Source organism: Bos mutus, chromosome 19 (genome assembly GCF_027580195.1).
Source record: "Bos mutus isolate GX-2022 chromosome 19, NWIPB_WYAK_1.1, whole genome shotgun sequence".
NCBI lineage: Eukaryota > Metazoa > Chordata > Mammalia > Artiodactyla > Bovidae > Bos > Bos mutus.
In genome coordinates this window covers 6,198,252-6,218,139 of record NC_091635.1, presented here as the reverse complement: position 1 = coordinate 6,218,139, position 19,888 = coordinate 6,198,252, and the positions used below count along the sequence as shown (strand labels likewise).

At 53.1% G+C, this 19,888-nt stretch overlaps 1 protein-coding gene across 4 annotated transcripts in view; it reads right to left on the bottom strand.

Annotated features, from left to right (window-relative positions):
• Positions 1-1,370: 1,370 nt before the first annotated feature.
• Positions 1,371-19,888, bottom strand: part of DNAI2 (dynein axonemal intermediate chain 2) — a 30,704-nt gene continuing 12,186 nt past the window's right edge. For all 4 annotated transcript variants that reach the window (XM_014476352.2, XM_070389023.1, XM_070389022.1 and 1 more), the window contains exons 5-13: positions 18,335-18,477; positions 17,258-17,371; positions 12,314-12,453; positions 10,941-11,063; positions 7,104-7,327; positions 5,647-5,782; positions 4,918-5,064; positions 3,877-4,104; positions 1,371-2,048 (exon numbers count right to left, since the gene is read on the bottom strand). In XM_014476352.2, coding sequence (XP_014331838.1) covers positions 1,920-2,048; positions 3,877-4,104; positions 4,918-5,064; positions 5,647-5,782; positions 7,104-7,327; positions 10,941-11,063; positions 12,314-12,453; positions 17,258-17,371; positions 18,335-18,477 — 1,384 coding nt within the window. In that variant the 3' untranslated portion in view covers positions 1,371-1,919. The remainder of the gene's footprint in view (positions 2,049-3,876; positions 4,105-4,917; positions 5,065-5,646; positions 5,783-7,103; positions 7,328-10,940; positions 11,064-12,313; positions 12,454-17,257; positions 17,372-18,334; positions 18,478-19,888) is intronic.

Sequence of the window (19,888 nt, the reverse complement as noted above, 5' to 3'; positions counted from 1 at the left end):
ATACTTAGCGGCATCTGTGGCTTCTGTCCACGGAATGCCAGGAGCGCCCTCCAAGTGGTCATGTCAATCTGAAATGTCCCCAGGACTCCCCTGGTGATCCCGTGGTTACGAATCTGCCTTCCGACGCAGGGGGACAGGAGTCTGACCCCTGTCCCAGGAAGATTTCACATGCTGCGGAGCAAATGAGCCTGTGCACCACAACCGCTGAGCCCTAGTGCCCAGAGGCCGTGCTCCTCGACGAGAGAAGCCACAGCGATGAGAAGCCTAAGCACTGCAGCCAGAGAGGAACCCCTGCCCTAGGCAACTAGAGAAAGCCTGTGCTCAGCCCCGAAGACCCAGAGCGGCCAAGAATAAATTAATTAATTAAAAAAATCAAAATGTCCCCAGACATCGCCAAGTGTCCCACTGAAGGCAAAATCACCCCCTTGCCCCAGCCATTGAAACTGCTGACCTTCGTCAGGCGGTTCTGGGGCTCCCTGCGTCCTCCCACAGTGAGGGGCCCATCACAGGAGACCCCACAAAGCAGGATGTGGGATGTGCCAGCGGCCCCTCCCTGGGTGCAGGTGGGCCGGCCCCTTCCTCCTCCTGGGAGACCGAGGAATGGGGTGAGTAAGGGCGTAAGCTCTGGGGTCCCCTCTGTGCCAATGCTCCCACGAGATTCGGGCAGCCCCCTCCCTTGGGGTCTTGCTCGGCAGGCACGTAGTGACTCAGGGATTGAAGGTGGTAACATCGCCCCTTCTGGGGCTATTGCACAGATCAAATGCTCAATCCATACGCCCCTTGATGACTGTTTTACCATGGCAACTGGATTTTTTTTTTCCCCTTTGGGCACAAGGGGTGGCTGAATCCTGGGTTCTTCCCCAGTGAGATCCTTAACACAGGCGGTTTTTAAAAGGGCACTTCCGGTCACCTTCAGGACCAGCGGCCACCCGCAGACTGAACGGTGGTCCGGGACGTCTCCTGGCGCATGCCGGCTTCTGAATGGCTCTCTGGTCCTACCGTCTCTGGTCGCTGAACGCTCTGCGTTGCCGTGGTTTCAGGGCAGCCCACTGACCCTGCTGCAGCCCCAGAGGACCCTGCATAGCACCCAGCCTGTGGTCACCTGCCCTGCAGGCTCATGGTGAGCTGCCTGGACTCCCGTCCCCGCACCGACCCTCATGAGCCCGGTCACCTGGCACATGCCCACCTGTCTCCCAGAACCCGTTCCCCCCTCGGCTGAGGAGGAACAGTCAGAGCAGAAACCTTCAGCGACTTTATCAAAAGAACGACAGAGATAACTTGAAAAGCTCTGGGTACAGGAGGCATAATAAGCACGAACCCTTAGTACTGTCCTTATTATTATTAATAATTGAACTTTACGAGCACAAAGATAGCAGAAAGTTCACTGTATTCACCTGGCTGGTTTCATTCGTCGTCTCTCACCCTTTTGGAGGTAAACATCTCCCAGGGAAGTTGCTTGGGAAAGACATCTTAGAAGTGGACAGGCTTTGTGTTCCCCAGACGTATGTGGGTGGGGAGGTTCAGTAAGGGAGAATGAGACACCCCCCCACCTTCCCCACCCACAGGCCTTCCCAAGCCCTGACGGAGGCCGTGGCCAGCCCCAGGGGAGGCTCCACAGGCTTGTGAAGGGAGATGCTCGTCGGGGCAGCCCTCGAGAAGCTGAATCCACGGGGATGGTGGGGTTAGGGGAGTGGGCTGAACTTGGCTGGGGACCAGCTTGGGGATGAACCTGCGCCCCTTCCCTCCCTCTGAGGGGTCTCAGGGAGTCGGTGGGGACCAGGGATCTGTAGGGCAAAGGGGCCGGGTTGGAGTCCCTTTGCCCCTCCCATCCCCTTTAAGGAAGGCGGTCAGCTCCCACTTGTAACACCAGGGCAGTGCCCAGAGATGGGATACAGGCGTGTGTGAGAGCTGGGCTCCAGTCAGGGCTGACCTCCCAGTGCTGGACTCTCTTCACCGCCTCCTTCCTCCCCTTCACCGTCGCCTCTTTCTTCCTCCGCTTCTTCCTCTCCCTGCACCTCCTCATCCGTCTCCTGGCTTGGCTGTTTCGGCTACGGAAAGACAGCAGAGACTCGTTGGCGGGGGGCAGGCCTTCCTCGCATCGGGACGTTAACCTCTGAGCCCGGGAATGCCTGGCACCCAGGAGGCCATGTAGCCAGCACCACGGCCTCAGGGGCTGAGAGGGCACTCGGCTCCAGCAGGCATGGATGGCAGGCACCTGCTGCTTGCTGCCTGGGTGGCCATGAGCTACCTCCCCCGAGATTCCTTGGCCCCCTGCCCTAAAGCCTGGTATGATTCCTTCAGGGCAGTGGCTGGGATTAGAAATAATTCAGGTGAGGACCCAGCAGACGATTCTCTGTTCTGACTCCAGCACGTCTGGCCAAGTGCAGAGACGCAGAGATGCGCAGGAAGCCTGCGGCGAGCAGCAGAGGGAGGGGGCCAGGCTCAGGGAAGTGTAAGCCCTTCTGAGAGTCAGTGTCTCCATCCAGAGTGCTCCAGCCACTGTGGGGAGCACATTCAGAGTACAGCAGGCACGGAATCAGTGGCGCATTGCACTTTGTCTGCAGACCTTCTGGAGGACCCAGCGTGGACGGCTGGGGGGAGGCCCGGGCTATGGGGTCAGAAAGCCTAGACTCCAGCCTCGCCTTGATCCCCCCCACCCCTGCCCCGGATCACCAGATGGTGTGAGAATAAGGCCGCCCAGATCTGACTATTTCCAGATGCAAAATGCACCCACAGAAGTCACTACCTGTCTCGAGACGCATCGACAGGGAGACAGATGCGGGGAGCAGTCATGAGATGGACCCAGCAGCTCCTCCGCATGCTCACCCACCTTCAGACCTGGCCACTCCCTTACTGCCTGAGGACTGGCCACCCAGCCCCTCTTGCTGCTGGGGGCTGGCTTCATGGGCCGGTGATGGCCTCACCCCTGCTTCCGCGCTCTGTTGTCACAGTCTCGAACTTCTCAATACTTTTTTTTTTTTGGCTGAGTGGCATGTGGGATCTTAGTTCCCTGACCAGCGATAGAACCTGCAGCCCCTGCAGTGGAAGCGTGGAGTCTTAACCACTGGATCCGCCAGGCAAGTCCCTTGAGCTGCTCTGCGCGTTTTCCTTCCTCCCCTAACAAGGCAGCCAATCTTGCCGACAAGGGCAGATGCTGCTCCACGCTCACTTGTTCTTCTCCCTGGCACGCTGGGCTTTTACTCTTTCGCATCTTAGCATCTTATCCCTGGGCCCCTGAAGGTAATGGTCTAGGCAGACCACATCTTTTCCTTCCTCTGCCCCCTGGTACCCAGAAGGGCCTGGAAGGTGACCAGACACCGCCTTCCTCACTCAGCCTCCTTCTGTTCCAGATGGAAATGAAGGAATTAAGACGTGAAGTGACCAGCCCAGGCGACACAGCTCGAAAGTGCTTTGGCACAGGGCCATGGCTGGATGCCGCTGTCTAGTCGACTGTAAGTTGGGCCGACTCTTTTGCGTGGATGGCCGAGCTCAGGACCAGTCTCACCCCCTCATGCTAGGTGGGGTCACCACGGACCTCACAGGCCCCTCTGCACCCTCCAGGCCTCCAGGCCCCCTCTCCTTTCATGGCTCATGTAGCCCTGCCTCATCCAGTTGGTCACTTGCATGGAGTTCAAGGTGCCCTCTGGGGTATGGGCAGAGGATTCCGAGAAGCTCAGGGAGCCAGAAGCCTGTTTGGAGACTTAGAATTCCCCAGGAGGGAGGAAGTCACTCTCCCCATTTGCCAGATGGACAAAGGAAGGTCCGCCTGGTGGGGCCACTTTCTCGGAGCTGCCCAGGAGGTCAGCAGGCAGGCAGCCGGGGCCCCATGGCTCCCTCCCGCCCAGCCCACCCCGAGCCCCCTCGCGAGGCCCCTACAGGTTTGGGCTGCTTCTTCATGGCTTCCGCCTCCTTCCTCTTCAGCTCCGTGAAGATGATGTCGAAGAACTCCTCCTCGGCCTTGGTGACCAGCTCCTCCAGGTTCAAGATGGGCGGCTCGTCCCTCAGCTCGTCGTCCCGGCCCTCGGCCTTGCCCTTCTCCTTCAGGCGCATCTCGCGGTGCCTCGCCTCCAGGATCTTCTCCCGCCGCGTCTCGCGCTCGAATATCTGGGGCACAGGGACAGGGAGGCTGTGGGAGCGGCGGGTGGGCAGCCCTGGCTCCCAGCGCAGGGGGGCCAGCGGGCTCCCATCACTCTGCTCAAGGCAGCCCCACAGAGCCCTGCTCCGGGCTGATGGCAAGAAAGCGGGGGCTAAATACTGGGGCTGGGAGGAGGGGAGCAGGGATGCCAAGTCACGCAGGTCCAAGGAGTACCAAGCGCCTGACGCCGGTGTGAAGCATGCTCTCTGGGGGTGTGCAAGGCGGTGTCCCTGGACCCCCGGAGGACCAGCTCAGTGGTGGGACCGCACACCCAGGCGGAGCCAGGAGGGCCTCCCAGGATCTCAACACCAGGGCATTTCAACCCCTCTGGGTACCCCATGGCTCTGGGGAGGCGTCTTCAGGACTCCTGGCCAGGGTGACGGATCTCAGCGCCCCAGCATCCCCTTCCCCCGAGTAGTCCCTTCTAGCTGCTTCACCATTGGTATCAGCTAAGCCTTCCTCAGACAGGCTCGGCTGCCCCAAATGTATACTGTTTACAACTAGACAAAAAGACCGAGTCACACCGCTTGAATCTGCAGCTGAAGAAACCTGAAGCCTGGAGAAGTCAAGAGACTTGCTCAGGGCTGCTGGACTTCCTGAGTGGTGAAGCCTGGGCGGGTTCAGACACGGCCAATACCCATTTCTCAGGCCCGTTCCCTGACCCACCCCCGAATGTCCACCCACTTCCCAGGAGGCGGTGGAAGCGCTGACCGGCCCGCTCGGCCGGGGGCCAGGCCAGGACCGGAGCCAGTGTGCCCGCCTCGCCGGGGGCCCACACCTACCGAGGAAGCCGTGTTCTTCTCATTTCTCTGGAGGGTGCACAGCCCGTTGGAGACCTCCAGCAGCGTGGTCGTCCCCAGCTGGGAGCCGCAGGCAATGAAGCACCCATTGTCTTGCACTCGGAGGCAGAAGAGGGCTTCGTCACAGACCTGCTGGAGGGCCAGGCAGACCCGGGGGAGCCACGTCACCCTCTGCTCATCTGGTCATCTGGTTCTTGGGGAGGCTTAAGCCGGCAGCCCCATTCAAACACCCCTGGGGACTTCCCCGATCGATGGGGACCCCAGCCTCAGCCCACAGGAGGGTGTCCACACCCTCAAGTCGGTTGCAACACCCTACACTCCAGCCTCATCTCCCACCATACCCCGCCCACCACACCCACCCCCTCAGTCCAGCCTCACTTCTTTCCTTTTTTTTTATGGCCACACAGATAGGCATGTGGACCCTAGTTTACCGACCAGGGATAGAACCTGTGCCCCCTGCATTGGAGGGCAGAGTCTTAACCACTGGACTGCCAGGGAAGGCCTTCCAGAGCCCTTTTCATTCTGCAGTTTCCCCAGCCCTGCTCTTTCCCAGGGCCCGAGCCTGCAGGTCTCTGCCCCGCCTCTGCTGATAAGATAAGGCTGGCTCAGCTGGGAGGCTGGCTCGGCCCAGGCTTGGCCGGAACAGGCCTGGCGGGAGGAAAGGCCAGGCTTCTGAGGGCGTGGATGCACCGGGAGGGGGGTGCACATGACCTTCAGGCTGAGGGCAGGGTCGCACTGCTTGAACACAAAGTCCCAGATGTCCAAGGTCCCGTCCATCTTGGTGGTGAAGAAAACCGCCGGCCTCACGGGGCTCCAGGCGGCATCAGTGAGATAAGCCATGTGGTACCTGTAGGGAGCCAGGACCTCCGGTCAGGGACCACGGAGGGAGTGGGATGCAGGGAGAGCCTGCTGAGCTGAGACCCTGCTCATCCAGCCCCTCCCCGGCTCCTGGGTCTCAGCCCGGAAGTTCTTCCTGGTGTCTGACTTCTGGCCATGCCAGCCTCACCAGCCATGGTTCATAGTTTGCACTGCAAAGGGCTCTGGTGTTTCTCTATACCTAACTCAAGGGCACAGGCCTGGGCCCGGTCCCCCGGCCATGAGACTCACTTGAAAAGGAGTTGGAGGAAGGAAAATCTGCCCAGAAATGTTCACGCTATTCAGATGAAGAGAGGGCTATACTGCCTACTTGATTTAACCTCGATTTTCAAAGATTTCTACAGCAAAAAATGAAACTGGACCCTTATGTTACATACAAAAATGAACTCACAATGAACTAAAGACTTAAACATATGATCTGAAACCATAAAGCTTCTAGAAGAAAACATAGAGTAAAAGGTCCTTGACAGTGGCCTTGGCAATGAATGTTTGGATTTGGCACCAAAAGCATAAGCAGCAAAAGCAAAAACAAGTATGTGGGATTGTATCTACTTAAAAAGCTCCTGCAGAGCCAAGGAAACAGTCAAGAGAACGAAAAGGCAACCTAAGGAATGGGGGGAAATATTTGCAAACCAGATATGTAATAAAGGTTTAACACCCCAAATAGAGGAGGAACTCATACAACTCAATGGCACAACAAAATAAAACAACCCAATTAAAAAAGCGGGCAAAGGACACGGACAGACGTTTCTTCAAAGACGACAAACAAACGGCTAACAGGTACGTGAAAAGATGCTCGACATCACTAATCACTGGAGGCAGATAACCAAAACCACAGTGAGATATCACCTCACACCTGTGAGGACGGCTAAATTATTAGAAAAGCCAAAGATGAGTGTGGGTGAGGATGTGGAGAAACGAGAACCCTTGTGCACTGTTGGTAGGAATGCAAATTGGTGCGACCACCGTGGAAAACAGTATGGAAGGTCCTCAATCCTGTTTCTGGGTCTTTTTTTTTTTTTTTTTGGCTGCGAAGCATGTAGGATCTTAGTTCCCTGACCAGGGGTCAAACTCACATCCCCTACACTGAAAGCACAGAGTCTTAACCTCTGGACTGCCAGGGAAGCCCCCCCGTTTCTGGGTCTTTATCCGAAGGAATTGAAGGCAGGGTCTTTAAGAGACACCTGCCCCCCTTCCGTGCTCACTGCTGCATTATTCACAATCGCTGAGCCCCCCTGTCCCGTCCAGCCCCGGGCCCCGGCACCCCTCTCCTGCCCCAATCTTCCCCTCACTTGGTCCACATGATGGATGACTCCCGGCTGTCCTCTGACCAGATGCGGGCGGTCCAGTCGCCGACGGTCAGGAAGTTCTTTGGGTAGAATGGGTTTCTCTGCAGGGCGTAGATGGGGCCATGGTGGCCTGAGAAGGTGCACACGATCTTCTCAGCCGGTGTCTTGCCCTTGCGGTTGCAGGAGATGACGACGCCTTGCTCGGTGCCCACCATGAACTTGGTCGGCTGTGGAGGGGGTGACGTGTGAGTGGAAGGCTCCAAGAAACGTCAGCTCAGGGTTAAGCTGGCAGGGAGAGTGGCTTTCCAGGGCCAGAGCGGTGGGACCAGCGGGGTGGGGACCCAAAGGAAATGAAAGTGCCTTTGGTTTAAGCCTCTGCTTGAGCTGTGCCCCGCCCCTTTTGGGGGGCCGCCCCCACTGTTGATCAGCTTGAGCAGATCCCACCCTTCTTTAGCACCTGCTCAAGGGCCCCACGAGTGATGAAGCCCCCCAGTCATCTGCTCCCTAGAGCTGCATCACCAGCCCCTCACGCAGCATCATGTGTGCACCAAGCATTTTGCCAAAAAAAGATCCTGAATGTCTGTTTACACACGAAGTTAATGACTCAATGAACACTGTGACCCATGAGTCCAGAAGAGCCCCCTCCAGCCTCCGGCTTCTACTCACTGCAAACCCGGCTTCATTGTACATCCATGTCTAATGATTGTTGCTGGACTTTTTTGGTTGTTTGCTCTTTGCTTTGTTTTTTAAAATGTATTTGGCTGTGCTGGGTCTTCGTTGGGGCATGCAGGATCTAGTTCCCTGACCATGGATTGAGCCTGGGCTCTGCGTTGGGAGTTCAGAGTCTTAGTCACTGCACCACCAGGGAAGTCCCTCCATAGCATCTTTACTCACAACAGCTCAGAGGTAAAAGCCACCCAAGTGTCCGTATGAATGGAAAAACAAACTGTGGTCTGTTCACGTGTGCGTGTGTTAGTCGCGTCCGACTTTGTGACCCCATGGACTGTACCAGCCAGGCTCCTCTGTCCGTGGAATTCTCCAGGCAAGAATACTGGAGTGGGTAGCCATTCCCTTCTCCAGGGAGTCTTCCTGACTCAGGGATCGAACCTGGGTCTGCTGCACTGCAGGCAGATTCTTTACCATCTGAGCCACCAGGGAACCCCAGTCTATTCATACAATGTGATACTATTTGGCCTCCAAAAAAAAAAAAAAGGAAAATTCTGCCATGTGCCACACTGTGGACAAACCTTGAGAGCGTTGTGCTAAGTGAAAAGAGCCCGTCACAAAAAGAATTCACTATTCATAGAGAATGAATATGAAATTCTCAATTTCATAGAGACAGAAAGTCCAAGGGACTGAGGGAAGGGAAAGATGGGGAGTTAGTTGATTAAAGGATACAGAGTTTGTTTTGCAAGATGAAAAAGTTCTAGTTCTGGAGAGCCCACAGTGTAAATACACTTAACACTACTGAACTGTCCACTTAAGAATGGTTAAAGTGGAGACTTTCCTGGTGGTCCAGGGATTAAGAATTCACCTTGAGTGCAGGGGACACGGGTTCAGCCCTGGTCAGGGAACTAGGATCCCACATGCCGTGGAGCAACTGAGCTCACGAGCCACAACTAGAGAGCCGATGCGCTGCGATGAGCGACCCCACTCCACGCAACGGAGATCCCGCGTGCTGCAACTGAGGCCTGACGCAGCCAAATAAATAGTTTTAAAAAAAGAACGGTTAAGGTGGTACATCTTACATTATGTGGTTTAAATTTTTTTTTTTTTTTTTACCACAATTAAAAAGAACAGCTGGGCTACAAACGGAGGGCTTGCTTGCTTAGTTGCTCAGTCGTGTCGGATTCTTTGCGACCCCATGGACTGTACTCGCCAGACTCCTCTGTCCGGGGGATTCTCCAGGCAAGAACACTAGAGTGGGTTGTCATGTCCTCCTCCAGGGGATCTTCCCGACCCAGGGATCAAACCCACGTCTACTGTGTCCCTTGCATTGGTGGAGGATTCTTTATCTGCTGAGCCATCGGGGAAGTTCCATAAATGGGGTCGGGGGGAGCGTTAAAGGAAAGTGAAGAGAGAAAGCTTGAGAGGCCCAGAAAAGTAAGGGAGAACGCCAGCTCCGGGGCCCCTCGGTGGGGGTGAGAGTGGAGAGCTCCGCCCTGCAGCCAGAGCCCTGGGTTTGAGCCCCAGCTGCTCCCTGCTCTGGAGCACGTGACTCACCTCCCCACTAAGACTCATTTTGTGTATCTGCAAAGTTGGGATAATGCTAATCCCATTAGCTTACAAGACGGTCATGGGTGATTACACAAGCTCATCGCATCAGGGTTACAAGGGGCCAGGGGGCCAGCACATGGTGCCCACTCAGCGACAAGGCGGGGGCAAGTGGGGACCAGCGATGGTGTGGTCACTGCGTCTAGCACTCGGCCTAGAAGTCTCTGATTCCAGGACAGAACCTTTTCTGAGTCCTCCCCACAGAGCCCGGGGCTTGGGGGGTGGGGGATGTCCAGGAAAGTTGTCATCCACCTCCCCCACCACATTCATCCCCCAGCTTGGGGTGGGGGAGGTGCTCCCAGGGCAAGGGTGAGGCCAGAGCCTGTCCACCTCCTAAGGGCCTGGGAATGACGTCGGCCTGGAGGCAAACCAGTGGCGATCCCAGGAGGGGGTCAGGCCAGGAGCCATCTGGGAAGGTCATTTTACTGCTTTGGAGGGAATCTTCATTTGAGCTTCCAGAAGCCTCCCTCCTTGGACACATCCACAGGACTGCTTCGCTGTTTCTTCTCATTATGTTTTATTTTTGGCTGTGCTGAGTCTTCGCTGTCACTCGGGTCTTTCTCTGGTTGTGGCGATCGCGGCCCACTCTTCGTTGCGGTGTGTGGGCTTCTCACTGCAGCGGCGTCTCTCGTGGTGGTGCACGGGCTCCAGGGCACGCGGGCTTCGGCAGTTGCAGCGGGTGGGCTCAGCGGTAGCAGCTCCCAGGCTCTGGAGCGCAGGCCCAATAATCGTGGCACCCGGGCTTAGCTGCTCTGCGGCACGTGGGACCATCCCAGATCAGGGATCAAACCTGAGTCTCCTGCATTGGCAGGTGGACTCTTTACCACTGAGCCGCCTGGGAAGCCACTGTTTCTTATTTATTTTCCTTCTATTGTTTTAGATTATTTATTTGGCTGTGTTGGGTCTTAGGTGCAGCACTCGGGCTCAGGAGTTGCGGTGTGTGGGCTTAGTTGCCTTGTGGCATATTGGATCTTAGTCTTGGACCAGGGATTAAACCCGCGTCTCCTGCATTGGAAGGTGGATTCTTTGCCACTGGATCACCAGGGAAGCCCTCTGCTTTGCAGTTTTTTTGCTGCTCCTCCTCAGTTACTAAATGCCATCATCAGTTTGCCCAGGAGCCTCCTCTGATCTCATTTTCCTCTCCAACATCTCGTCTTTCCCCCCAGCGGGTGAGCTGCCAGCCCAGGGCCCCACATGAGGACATGAGTCAGGGACAGAGACAGAGCCTGGGGTCTGGATGCTAATCCTGGACAGGGCTCTTCTTACAGCATGGAGCGTCTCTGGAATCCCGTGCAGTCAGAAAGCTCACCTTCTGATCAGCAGGGACACTGGCCAAATGGGAACTTGGTGAATTAAAGGGGCTTTCTGCCTCTACTCTGCTGCCCCCTGCTGGAAAGTGGTTGCAAAGACCACACAGGTCTAGGAGGCCCACAGAGGACCGTCGAGAGCACAAGGTAAGAAGCAGCCTGGGGCGCACGAGCGTCTGACACAGCAGCCACGGGCCTGCCCTCGGCTCTGGCTGCCCCGGCCATGGAAGGTGGGAAAGGGAGAGCAGGGGACACCCACCAGAGTGGACTCGAACTCCAGGGAGATGGCCCCCAAGGCATTCTCCAGATGCTCCTTTTTGGTGATGTCCATGATGACAACCTCGGTGGGCTCGCTCAACTTCCGGATGTCCCACCACATGACCTGATGGGAGGAGGAGCCAACTTTGAGGCCTGGAGTCCCACAATTCTTACCCCCTCCACCTTCCCGGGGCCAGACAGTGGGTGTCAGACACCCAGCAACCGAGGGAACAGGCGTGTTTTGAGAATTGCTCTTCTGGTCCGTAGTCCTGTCTGATCATCAGTCCTGGGCAAGCTCCCTAAAATCCAGAAGCAGGCGGCCTCACCACAGACCTACTGAGTGAAAACTGCCAGGTGTGGGCCCTGGAGTCTGTATCCTTAAAGACCCCTCACGATATGGCAATATATAGCAACATTCAAAACGCACATATGCTTTGACCCATAAATTCCACTGCCAGGAACGTATGTGTATGCAGAGTGTATGCGTATGCTTCATGGGTATGCGGTAATCTATATGCAAATACACTCTGTGCAGAAAGACAAGTATCGTATATTAACGCATATATGTGGAATCTAGGGAGAAAATGGTACAGATGAGCCTATTTGAAGGGCAGGAACAGAGATGCAGGCGTAGAGAAGGAACGTGTGGGCATTGGCAGGAAAGGGGAGGATGGGATGAACTGGGATAAATGCACTGCCGCGTGTAAACTAGATAGCTGGTGGGAACCTGCCAAATAGCACAGGACGCACAGCTTGGTGCTGTGATGACTTCGGCGGGTGAGCTGGAGGGAGGCTCAAGAGGGAGGGGATATATGTATCCATATGGCGGAGCCACTCTGTTGTACAGCAGAAGCTAACACAGCATTGTAAAGCAATTATACTCCAACAAAAAAATTCAACCCCTCCAACACACTCTTGGCTATATTTTTGGTAACTACAAACTATTAAAATCCACTTTAATAAATTACAGCATATCCATAATTTATTAAGTGCTTAACAGGCAGGGGGCAGCACTTTATGAAATATAAAATCATCTTTGAGACATGCCGAATGAAAAACATCAAGTGCAAATCAATGTGCAAGGTGCACAGAAAGAGTGCAGAGATGCACACGTCTGCTTTGTATGCGGACACCGAGCCTGGAGGCAGACGGAGAGGCTGATGTAAGCGGGCGCCACAGGAAGGGGGACTGGGAGGCTGAAGGCAGCGGGGGAGGACGGGCTTCACCGCCTGCCCTCCTGTACCTTTAGGCTTGTGTTCCACACTCATCTTTACCTATTGCTCAGTTTTACAATAAAATGCAAAAGGAAGCACCCCGATGGGGGACCGTGAGACCACTGCTGCTCCCCACTCCCTGCCCCTCCAGCGCTCGTACCTGCCCGTCCGTAGATGCCGAGAAACACTCTGTGCCCGTCTTCGACTGCAGCCAGATGGTGCCGTACACAGGGTCTCGGTGGCTGAACTCGATGGTGGACAGCTCTGCCACCAGGCTGCCCTTCCGCGTGTCCCAGCAGGCTGGTGGGGAAGGAGACGAGGAGGTAGTGAGTGCTGGGGGATACAGGCTTCCTGTCTTAGCGCAGGGAGCACGGGATCGGGGGATGCTGCTTGTCTTGGTTTGACAGGTACGGGGCTTTTTTAAGAATCAGGGCTAAGTTCAAACCAGCCTGAGTTTCCTACCAGCCCCTGAAGCTCGCTTCATTCATTCCATCAGGGCCCCTAACATGTAGTGAGCATCACGCTGGGCCCTGGGGAAGCCACTGGGACTCAGACAGGCACAGTCCTTAGGAGACAGGAAGGGAAATCTGCCAAGTTACAGCCTGTGCTGTGATTGCTCCAGGGGGAGACACAGGGAGGCAGTCAGGGAAGGCTTCCTGGAGGAAGTGAGGAGGAACTAAGATCGAGGAGGAGCTTCAGGATGGAGGGAGGCAGGGAAAGAGAGAGGAGCACCTCCATCCTGGGGAAAGTAAAAACACTTAGGCAAATCTCTCCTGTTGGATTCATTCATCCCCTTTTTGCCTCTGTACCTCTGCTGCTGCTGACCGGAAAAGAAATTCACAGAGGGAGATTATCCTTTCTCTGGATTCATTATTAGGACTTCATCTCTTCTGCTTTACCAAGAAAGACTCAACGCTTATCTATATACATTTTTCTGTCCTGATGGATTCTGTCTTCATTTTCCCACGAGTGTGTAGTGAGGATCCACCCTGTTACTCAGAGCTGTTTCTAGGAAAGCTGGTTTTGTAATACAACAACAGAATCATGATCCATAAATCTCGATTTATGGAATCCAAGTCTAAGGCATTTGGCCCTGCACCAGTCTGGCCCAGAAATAGGTTTTCTTAGCTCAGCTTGCTCTGCTCCGGCAAAGCAGCGCTTGAGGGCAGGTCCCACTGTGTCTTTCTCATAGACAGCAGAGCCCAAGAGCCTGGGCTGGTCTGGGCTGGCAAAGAAAACCACTGAAGGGGGTTAGGAGTGATGAGCAAGGCAGGGCTCCTGAATAAACCACGGCCAAGTGACTCTGTTTCTGTCTTTCAGAGCGCCAGCACCCAGATAAAGCTGCAGGGAGATTGATGGGCTTCCCTGGTGGCACTAGAGGTAAAGAATCCGCCTGCCAGTGCAGGACATATAAGAGATACGGGTTCGATTCCTGAGTGGGGAAGATTCCCTGGAGGAGGGCATGGCAACCCACTCAAGTATTCTTGCCTGGAGAATCCCATGGACAGAGAAGCCTGGCGGGCTACAGTCTATGGAGTCACAAAGTGTCGGACACGACTGAGCGACTGACATTTTCACTTGATGGGAATCCACTTCTATTTCATCACAGAGGGGCTCCCTGGAGGTGGGGGCAGCAGGTCTAAGAGGGAGGTCAGAGGTCTCAGGAGGCCAGGAGGCATCCTGACCGTGTAGAGTTTCTGGGAAGTTTCCCAGCCCTTCTAGCTCCTACTCCTGGACAGAAGGGGACCCCTCATCATGCCTGGTTGAGTCCGGCCTGGGGCGCAAACAGGAGGATTAAGAGTTTGGCTATTCCAAGGCCAGGGGTGACCAGAAGGCAGGAAACTTCAGGGCCATGGAGACGGGTTTCTTCTGAGTTCACATGGGATCTAAACATCAGTTTTCTGGGTGTCCCACCAGCAAAAATAGCAGAGCAAGGACCTCTGAGAATTCTCTCTTCCATAAAAGCCATGAGAATGTTGGCAAAATCGATGATCAGAATCAACTTTTTCAGAACTCCGGAAATTAGCCAAAGGCTGGCCGCAAATCAGAGTGTTTATTCAAGAAAAATAGCTGAGTCTTGATAAGAACAGTAAGTTTTGTTGCATTTTGGCTTGCCCCAGTTAAGATGCTATAATCTCCGGTTCTATGATAGCCTTGAAAAATAACTCTCTGCCTTCCTGTTAAAAACCCAATATCTTGGCAGCCACAGGATGGAGCAGAATGGAGCTGGAGCTCTTTCAAAGTCTCCTACTCAAAGAGTTGTTGCTGTTTGACCTGTCTAGGGGTTCCCTGGAAGACCCCTCCCCGTTTGCAAAGTTGTCTGTATTCAGCTTGACTCAGAGCTTGCCCAGGGAAAAGGGTCTTTTTAACAAGTCTGTCTTGAAAATAGTTAAAATTGCAGGCAACTGATTAACTCTGCAGCGTCCGGAAGTGGTGGATAACAGGTGGGGCAAACAGTAGGCTAACCGAAAAGCTTCAAAGGCAAAGCCGGAGAGTGAGCGGTTCACAGGGGTTTTGAAAAGCTCTGATGTGCTCCCGGGAAACTAGAAGCTCCCGGGGCTGTGCGCACACCTTTGCTGCTGTTCAGTCACGTCTGACTCTGTGACCCCGTGAACTGCAGCACCCAGGCTTCGTTATTTCCCTCACTATTCACTCCCTTCACTGTTCCCCAGAGGTTGCTTGAACTCATGTCTGTTGAGTCTGGCACTGGCATCACCGTGCCATTCAACCATCTCACCCTCTGTCGCCCCCTTCTCCTCCCGCCCTCAATCTTTCCCAGCATCACTGTCTTTTCCAGTGAGTCAGATGCTCACATCAGGTGGCCCAGGTACTGGAAGAACTGGGAGGCCCTCAGCTCTCACCTCTGGCTGACCTGCAGGCTCGGTGGGCGGCTAAGGCAAAACTGACAACTGCCCGGCTGTGTGCTCAAAGTGTGCTCGAACGCGCACAGAGGCTTCCAGGAAAGTCTGCAAAAGTTTTTGGCTGTAGATGGCAACAGGCAGGAAACATTCGTCTCAAGTGCACATGGAATATTCTCCAGGACAGATCCCATAAAACAAGTCTCAACAGATTTTTAAAGACTGAAATCACAAAAGGTATCTTTTCTTACCATAATAGAATAAAACTAGGAACACCAGTAACTGAAGGAAAAGTGCAAAGTTTACAAATATATAGAAAGCAAACAACATATTTCTAAATAACCCGTGGGTCAAAGGAGAAATCAAAGGGAAATTAGAAAATACAAAATGCACGAATATGGAAACACAACATACGAAAACTTAGTGTAGCTAAAACAGTGCTTAGAGGGAAAGTATAACTTTAAACATCTGTATGTTTAAAAATCTCAAATCGATAATCTAACCTTCTACTTTAAGAAATTTAGAAAAAGAAGAACAAGTTAAACCCAAAGTAAGCATAAGGAAGGAAATAATAATGATTAGGGTGGAAATAAATGAAATGGAGAACAAAAACCAACTTGGAAACATCAATAAAACAAAACATAAAGTTGGTTCTTTGAAAAGAAAACAAACTTTACCAACCCCTATCTAGACTAACCAAGTGAAAAAGACAGAACACTCAAATTACTAAGATCAGGAAAGAAACAGGAAACGTTACTGCCAACCACACAGAAATGAAATGACTATAAGAGAATGAACAATTACATCCCAACAAATGAGATTACCTGGACGAAACACAAAAATTCTAGAAAAACACAAGCTATCAAAACTGATCCAAGAAGAAACAGAAAACACGAGAAGACCTGTAACACATAAAGAGGTTGAATTTTCTCTTTTAAAACCACCAATAAGGAAATAGAGTTCACTGGTGAACTCTACCAAATATTTAAGGAAGAATGAATATCAACTCTTCACAAACACTTTCAAAAAAAAAAAGAAGAAGAAGAAGAAGAGGAAGAACCACTTCTCCAGTCACTCTGTACGGCTGGTATTACTCACACTCATCACCATATATAAGGGCTTCCCAGGTGGCGCTGGTGGTAAAGAACCCACCTGACAATGCAGGAGACACAAGAGACGCAGGATCTAACCCTGGGTTGGGAAGATCCCCTGGAGAAGGAAATGGCAAGCCGCTACAGTATTCTTGCCTGGAGAATCCCATGGACAGAGGAGCCTAAACAGCTGCAGTCCATGAGGTCGGAGGGACAGGACCGAGCGACTTAGCACACGTTACCCACCGTGTCAGGTAGGCTCTCCTGACCGCCTCTCCCGAGATGGAGCTCCCCAGTGATCTCACCAGCCTCTGCCTCTAGTTGCCTTAGCCTGGCTCAGGGAATGCTGTGTGCTTAGTCGCTCAGTCGTGTCTGACTCTTGGCGACCCCATGGACCGTAGCCCGCCAGGCTCCTCTGTCCGTGGGCTTCTTCAGGCAAGAACACTGGAGTGGGTGGCCATGCCCTCCTCCAGGGGATCTTCCCCACCCAGGGATCGAACCCACATCTCTCCCATTGCAGGTGGATTCTTTACCTTCTGAGCCACCAGGGAAGCCCTGGTCCAGGGTAGGTGCAGTAAATGTTCCTTGACTTTACTCGACCTGTATATTTTCTTAACCTTTAATTTTGAATGAACTTCAGACTCACTTGAACTTTTACAAATGAAGACACTGATGCTGCTGCTGCTAAGTCGCTTCAGTCTGCGCGGCCCCATAGACAGCAGCCCACCAGGCTCCCCCGTCCCTGGGATTCTCCAGGCAAGAACACTGGAGTGGGTTGCCATTTCCTACTCCAATGCATGAAAGTGAAAAGTGAAAGTGTAGTTGCTCAGTTGTTTCCAACTCTTAGCGACCCCATGGACTGCAGCCCACCAGGCTCCTCCATCCATGGGATTTTCCAGGCAAGAGTACTGGAGTGGGGTGCCATCGCCTTCTCCGGAAGACACTGATGAGGCAGCAGCAAAACTTGTCTCACCTTGACGCCGGAAAGCTTCAGGAAGTACCCTCCCACCCCGACTTTGTCCTCCACAGCAAGCCTGGTCTGGCAGGTGGACCCTGGCTGGACCGCAGCGGAGCCTGGCTGCCTCAGAGCCCGGGGGAGATTGGGCTGGAACCTGGTTAAGCACCCGGGTGGTGGTGGGGGAAGTCCTTCCTTACCGATCTGCCCGTTGTAGCAGCCTGCCAGGAGCACGTGGGAATCTTTGGGGTTATACTCCAAGGTGACAAGAGGAGAAGACGGCTTTAGGGTGATTTCTGGCCTGTTGGGGTTTTCTATAAGGCAGAACAAAAAATATATATACTACCAGACCCGGAAAGAAAAGGACAGAGTCAAACAATTCAACCCCTTGTCCAGGTCGGGGGCGGTGAGGCAAAGCTAGGAAGCCCCTCTCCAGGCTGCAACCTCTGGTCCTCAGTGACCAGCCTCTACCCCTAGAGGCTCTTCTACAGATGTTATTTTTTGGGAATCAAGTGTGTGTGTGTGTATGTGACTGTCATTCTAATCCATCTCCCAGGTCGGTATAAAATGAGGTTTTGACCCTAAGGCTTTTACAAAACGCTGACTCTCCCATGATTTCTGTGAACCAGTTGCCCTGTCTGTACAGCAGAGAGAATGATGGAGGGACAATAATGTCAGCCCACGGCGGGCAGAAAGAGTTCGCTGAGCGGCTCAAAAGTGGAAAGTGCTCAGCTCCGTGCTCGGCACGCACACTGCTACTAAGAGCTAATGTTCATTTTCACGATGACAGCGACGAGCGACATCTGAGAGCGTGGAGCCCCCGTCACCTGGCCCCTGCCAGGCTCTGCCGGTGCAGTGAGCAGAGTGGTCCCTGCTCCCGGGTGGACACACTGCCCTACTGGCCAGGAATTAGGGACAAGTGCCCGGACAGGCAGGACAGGGGGGTCCCCTTCCCTCCTCCTGGGTCCCTTCTCAGACTGCTGGGGACTCTCTGATATGCTCTTCAGGGGCCCAGAATTGGGACTCCAGGTCTGGTCTTGAATGCCCTGATTCAGGATCTGGAAATGAAGGGAGTTCCTGCTTCTGCTGTGGCTTCGCTTGACTGCATCTGAACCCAGGCAGGGACAGGACAAGATCTTGGCTTCCTCCAGGCTCCTGGGATCCCGGCGCGGGACCAGCCCCCGACAGGCCCGCTTCTTCCGCCTCCCCCCGAGCGTTCGCTGGCCTCTGCCCGGCTCCCTCTCCTTCCCGGGTCCCCAGACCCCTCTGCGCCTCACCCAGGTCCCAGATGTACGATTCGTTGCTCATGCCCTCGGGCGCCCGTTGAAAGTTCAAGCAAGAATACGCCACTGCCAACTTCCTGTTGCCATCGGGATGCCAGGAGACGTGTGTGGCTGGCCGCTTAATTTCCTGGGGGTCCCTTTAGAGGAGGGTGAGAGGGCAGAAGACCAGAGTGTCTGGCTCCCCAGACTTCCTATTCATATTTGCTCATTTTTTTTCTTAAAAGAATTCAAACGTCTTTAAATATTCACTAGGAGAAATTTACTTTAAAAACAAAGCCTCCAGGACTCCCTTAATTGGAAAACTGATCTCACAACCACAAAGAAAAACTAATAAAAAAAAGAGAGAATGGAAATAAAATTTTAAATTTCGGTCTGATGTCTTCATTTGCTGAAAGTTCTGAGCCTGAGGCTTGAGCTCTCATTAATATTAAACTATGAGGGAAGATGAAGAATCTGGCTCTTTGGTATTTGCCCAATTGAATCAAAAACTTCTGTTCACACAAAAGGCTGCATGCAGAGGTTTATAGCAGTAGTATTTGCAACTGCCAAAATCTGGAACCAACTAAGATGCCCTTCAGTAGGTAAGTGGATAAATTGTGGTACATTCAACATTGTTATTACTCAGCATTAAAAGGAAATGAAAAGAAATGAGCTATCAAGCCATGAAAAGACATGGTGGAAACTTAACGCACACTGCTGAGAGAAAGAAACCCATCTGAAAAGGCTATATGCTGTGTGGTTCCAACTATACGACATTCTGGAAAAGGCACAACCACGGAGTCATACAAAGCTCAGTTGTTGCCAAGGGTTTAGGGGCAGGGAGGGAGAAATAGGTAAAATACAGGGGATTTTAAAAATATATTTTTGTTACTTGGCTGCACTGGGTCTAAGTTGTGATACAAGGGATCTAGTTCCCTGACCGGGGATTGAACCTGGGCCCCATGCGTTGGGAGTTTGGAGTCCTAGCCACTGGGACCACAGAGGATTTTTTTTTTTTAATTGAAATATGTTGATTTACAGTGTTAGTTTCAGATGTGCAGCAAAGGAAATATATATACACATATTTTTTTCAGATTCATTACCATTTAGGTTATTACAAGATATTCAGGGGCTTCCCAGGTGGCTCAGTGATAAAGGATCCAACTGCTAATGCAGGAGACGAAGGAGACACGGGTTCAGTCCTGGGTCAGGAAAATTCCCTGGAGTAGGAAATGGCAACTCACTCCAGTATTCTTGCCTGGGAAATCCCATGGGCAGAGGAGCCTGGTGGGCTACAGTCATGGGGTTGCAAAGAGTTGGACACGACTGAGCGCACAAGATAGTGAATATAATTCCCTGTGCTGTATAGCAGGTCCTTGTTATTTATTTATTTACATATAGTTGTGTGTATCTATTAATCCCAGACTTCTGATTTATCCTCCCCCTTTTCCCTTTTGGTAACCATTTTTTTTTCCTATGTCAACACAGGGGACTTTCAGGGCAACGAAACTATTCCGTGTATTGGCATCTATGACACCAAGAGGGAACCCTAATGTGAACTACAGACTC